This window comes from Myotis brandtii, unplaced genomic scaffold, assembly GCF_000412655.1.
Source record: "Myotis brandtii unplaced genomic scaffold, ASM41265v1 scaffold456, whole genome shotgun sequence".
NCBI classification, from domain to species: Eukaryota; Metazoa; Chordata; class Mammalia; order Chiroptera; family Vespertilionidae; genus Myotis; species Myotis brandtii.
In genome coordinates, this window is record NW_005367431.1 from 3054045 (window position 1) to 3058992 (window position 4948).

General features: G+C 47.3%; 1 protein-coding gene across 1 annotated transcript in view; it reads left to right on the forward strand.

Moving 5' to 3' along the window:
- Nucleotides 1–4733: 4733 nt before the first annotated feature.
- FAM46B (family with sequence similarity 46, member B) overlaps nucleotides 4734–4948 on the forward strand; it is a 7037-nt gene continuing 6822 nt past the window's right edge. The window contains exon 1 of the mRNA XM_005875253.2: nucleotides 4734–4752. Within this exon, the coding sequence (XP_005875315.1) occupies nucleotides 4734–4752 (19 nt within the window). The remainder of the gene's footprint in view (nucleotides 4753–4948) is intronic.

The following is a 4948-nucleotide window of genomic DNA, read 5'->3' on the forward strand; positions in this document are numbered from 1 at the left end:
ACACAAGCCCCACCCACTCGGACGTCAATTCAATTCCCGGCCTCCCTCCCTTCCCCGCGGCTCATTCCCCAGGGCGGGCTCCTCCGTGGGAACTGCTGTTTCGGCAGCAGGCGCCCAGCCAGGAATGAGGCTGGGTTGCAGGGCGGGCAGTTTCCTGGGCAGCCATTGGGGAAGCCCCAGACAGGGCTGCCCCTTGCTTGGTCCTGGGGAAGGGGGTGGCTGTGGGCGGTGCCCCTCTGTGGGCTCAGGGAACCAGACGCCTACTTCTGCAGCCTTCGGGGTGGCAGCTGAACAACACCTGGGAGCTGGTTAGAGACGCAGACTCAGGTGCTTCCCAGACCTGCTGATTCATAATCTGTATTTTAACAAGCTCCCCAGGTGACTCCTATGCACATTCCAATTGAGAAGTGCATTCTATAAGAGGTTGGTCGGCCTATGTATGTACTTACAGGTTTAAAAATCCTATGTAATAAAAGGGTAATATGCAAATCAACCAAATGGTGAATGACCGGTCACTATGAGCTCACTGACCACCAGGGGGTAGATGCTCAATGCAGGAGCTGCCCCCTGGTGGTCAGTGCGCTCCCACAGGGGGAGCACCACTCAGCCACAGGCCCAGCTGATGGCAAGCAGGGCAGAGGTGGCGAGAGCCTCTCCTGCCTCAGCACTAAGGATGTCTGTGGCTTAGGCAAGCTCCTCGTGGGGAGCAGGCCTAAGCCGTCAGTCGGACATCCCCTGAGGGCTCCCAGACTGCTAAAGGGTGCAGGTGGGGCTGAGGAGACCCCCCCTCCCCCCAGTTCATGAATGTCGTGCACCGGGCCTCTAGTAAATAAGTAAAAGACATTACAAACTTCCAATTATAAAACAATTAAGTCCCGGGGATGTAATGTACAGCACGGTGACTATAGTTAACATTACTGTATTGCATATTTGAAAGTTGCTAAGAAAATAGATCTTAAAAGTTCTCTATCACAAGAAAAATTGTAGTTATATGGTGAGAGATAACTAGACGTATTGTGGTGATCATTTCACAATATATACAAATATGGAATCATTGTACACCTGAAACACATTATATGTCAATTATATCTCAATGAAAAATTAAACCATAAAAAGACAGATTATCTTCCTTTTTCTTCTTTACATTTCAGTTATAGCATTATTTTCATTCCCCCCCCCCCAAAAAAAAATATTAGGAGTGTATAATTAGTATCTATTATCTATGAATTGCATTTCATTACAGGGAAGAAGATATTGCAAGATACTTGTTATAAAAGGGAGGTGGGGTCTGCTGGGACTGGGAACCACTGATGAGCAACCACTCCTGTTTTTATTGGCAACATCAGCCTTGAGAGGATATAAATAGGAGCGGGCAGCCCTTGAGCCTGAGAAGCTTCCACTCTAGCAGAGGGGATGAGACAAAGACGTATATCACCCCTTCCTAAGCCTCGGTTTCCTCACCCATGAAATGGGCTTAATCATCAGTCATCTCCACCTGCCTCCCCACAGGGTTGCACAGGCTCAGAGGAGCTGGGGGACAGGGAGGGGCTCTGTGAACTGCCTGGAACCTGAGGGAGGTGAGACCCAGGAGTGCCCTGCTCACAGCTCTCCCCTCTGCTGTCCCTCTCTGTCCTTCAGAGTTTGCCCTGAGCCCTCTGATTCTCTCTCAGAGCTTCATTCTCTATGATCTCCTTCTCTCTACACCCTTCCTGTGCTGAAAAAAAAAAACACAAAAAAAGGAAGAAAAAACACCACTTGTCTGAATCTTGCTCCAAATTAGCAAATTAGCCTTGTTTCTGTGAGGACAAGCATGATTGAGTGCTGACTACATGTTGGCACAGACTTTTAAGCTGCCCTGAGTGTAGGTGATAATGACCCAATGAACAGATAAAGAAAAAAATGAAATACTAATACATGCTACAACATAGATGAACCTTGAAAACATTATGCTGAGTAAAAAAGACAAATTGCAAAGACCACATATTATATGATTCCATGTATATGAAATGTTCAGAATAGGCCAATCTACATAGAGACAGTAAATAGTTTAGTGGTTGCCTAGGACTGTGAACTGAGGGGGTTGGGAAAAAATGGGGGAGCAACTGCTAAAGGGGACATGGTTTCCATAGGGGGTGATGAAAATGTTCTAAAATCGATTATGGCACTGGTTGAATAACTCCGTGAGTATACAAATCAATATTGACTTGTACACTTTATACGGGTGAAGTGAGAGACCGCTCCTGTGTCAAAAGTTTAGTGCCTTGCCCTAGCTGGTTTTGTTCAGTGGTTAGAGCATCAGCCTGCAGACTGAAGGGTCCTGGATTCAATTCCAGTCAAGGGCACATGCCGGGGTTGCGGGCTTGATCCTCAGTAGGGAGCATGCAGGAGGCAGCTGATCAATGATTCTCTCTCATCATTGATGTTTCTATCTCCTCTCCCTTCCTCTCTGAAATCATTAAAAAATATTTTTTTAAAAAAGTTTAGTGCCTAGTACGATTCCAAGCTCTTGTTTGGCAACCCAAAGCTGAGGAGGAGGCAATGTAGGGATCAAGACTCTCCCCAGAACTCCTTCTCCCTTCCAACTACCTTAAATCATAGAAGGTGTGAATGGAAGAGACTGACTCCTATTTCACTCCCATTTTACAAAATAGGAAATAGGTCCAGATAGGGAAAGTGACTTACTCATGTCACAAAGACTCAATGATCATAGAAACTAAGTTCCCTTTTAAAATCAATCAAAGTCAGAATGAATATGTGAAATTTGTACAGGGGAGAAAGACTCATATATAACATTTGAAAGCCAGTTGGACTTTTCAGAGTGTATGTAACCCAGCCATTCATTAGGACAATTAAATTTTGGTTTTGGTGAAAAAGAAAAACTCTATTGAGTATACCCCTTCTCTCTCTCTCTCTCTGTCTCCCCCACCCCTTCTCTGTCATCTTCTCTCTCTTCCTATAACCTCAAGTCACCCCATTCCCATCACAATGATGTTTATGTCCTGTGATTGGGCAAACATTGGACCAATTACCTTTGGGAATAGAGGTATCTACAGAATGGCGATTCACAGTACAGTGGGGCCTTGACTTAAGAGCTTAATTTCGTTCTGGGACGGAGCTCCTTAAGGAGCTCGTTAAGGAGCTCGTTAACTCAAATTACTCTGTCAACTCAATGCAAAAAATCTGCCGAGAGACAGCTGGTATCTCAAAAAACTCGTTAGTTGGGACACTCGTAAGTCAAGGCCCCACTGTACATGAATTTGTTACTTGCTCTTCCTAGGGCCGATAGAAGGAAAGAGGAAAAGAAATCTGTGCCTTTCCTTAGAGAACTTGATTCAAATGTGTGGGGTGGTCACAGCACCAGGCCACTCTCACAAGGCCCTGCCCCTATGTAGTGCCAGGCCCATCCAGTCTCCCTGGGGAAAATCCCTTCTGCTTTCTGGACCCCAATTTTCCCATCTATAAAGTACAAAGAGGGTGAACAAAATGACTGTCAAAAGACCTCCCATCTTGAGCTTTCAAGGTTCTAGGAATGTGTGGCTTAGCACCTCTGCTGCCCTGACTGTCTAGGAACAAGCAGGGGGGAGATAGGGCAGAAGTCAGTCCAGCAGAAGCAATGGGAATGTCACCTCATTAAGGAGGCCTTCCATGATTACACCATCTAATGATGTAATCGATCTCCCCAGTTATCTTTCTCACTCACTATCTCTCTCTTTTTCACACACATACATGGTTGCTCCCTCTTCATTACCCCATTTTATTTTCTTCTTAGCACTATCTGAAATGTCTTATATTTTTTCTTTTTTCTCTTTTCGTCTTATATATTTTCATAGGTCATATTGAAATAATCTTTGGCCAACTATATATAAATCAAAACTTCAAAAATATTTACTGACCACCTTCTCTGGGGCAGATGAGGAACTGACTGAGGGGGGTTAGTGACTTGCTTAAGGAAGCACAGGATCTGAGAAGGCTGAGAACAGGCTGGCAGGAAAGATTTCTGCCAGCCACCAACAAGCCCCTGCAGACGGGGCTGCAGAAGGGCCTGAGACGCTGGGTCAGGAAAACCAACCCCCAGTTCCAGCTTCCTTCCATCCTCCATAAAGGGCCTGGGTCTGTGCAAGTGTAGTGGAATGAGCATGCGCCCACAGATTCTACAGCCCAGAGTCAGCACAAAGGCCCGACTTGTTCGGTGCTGTGTGACCTTGGGGAGTCAGGCAGGTACCTCCCTTCTCCAAGCAGTTTTTCCCCTTCTCTGAGCTTGGACTTTAAGGCTAGCCAGGCTGTAACGCACTCTCTTGATTGACAAGGGACAATCAAGAGAGTGCGTTAAAAATCCCTACCTCGGTATAGTCTGAGTTTGTTACCTTTCTCCAACGATGGAAGATTGCGGGAAAGCAAAGGAGCGCTGTGTAGAGTTGAACAAATAGCGCGATCTCTCTGGGCTTCTGAAAATAGTGGATGACTAGGACCAGGCCAGGTGATTTCTAAATTCCTTCCAGCGCCAAAAACAAACAAAAACACCTGGAACTTATTAGTGGTCGGACTCCGCTACAAACCACCGCAAACTCCCTCCCGTCTGCCCCTAGAGAGCGCAATCCCTTTAAGTCCAGGGTCAGGGCCGGCTCCGCTGGGGCCAATCACCGTGAACAGAAGTTCTTGAAGGACCAAAGCAGGGAATTCAGCCGAGAAGGAGGGCAGGGCGGAGGAGTGCCTTCCAGCCAATCAGAATCTCCATGGCTCTTCTGACCAATGGTAGGGTTGTCGAGAGATGCTCTCGCTGTGTGACAGCTACCTGGACCAATGGGCATGTCGCCCGCGGCCTATAAAAGTCAACTGGGCCCGAAGCAACAAGCTTTAGGGTCGGTAGGTCGCCGCTGTCACAGGTGTGCCCTGGGGTTGCCTCGCCGTCGCTGCCGTGCGGTCCCTGCAGCCGCGCCTCCCGCCTGGG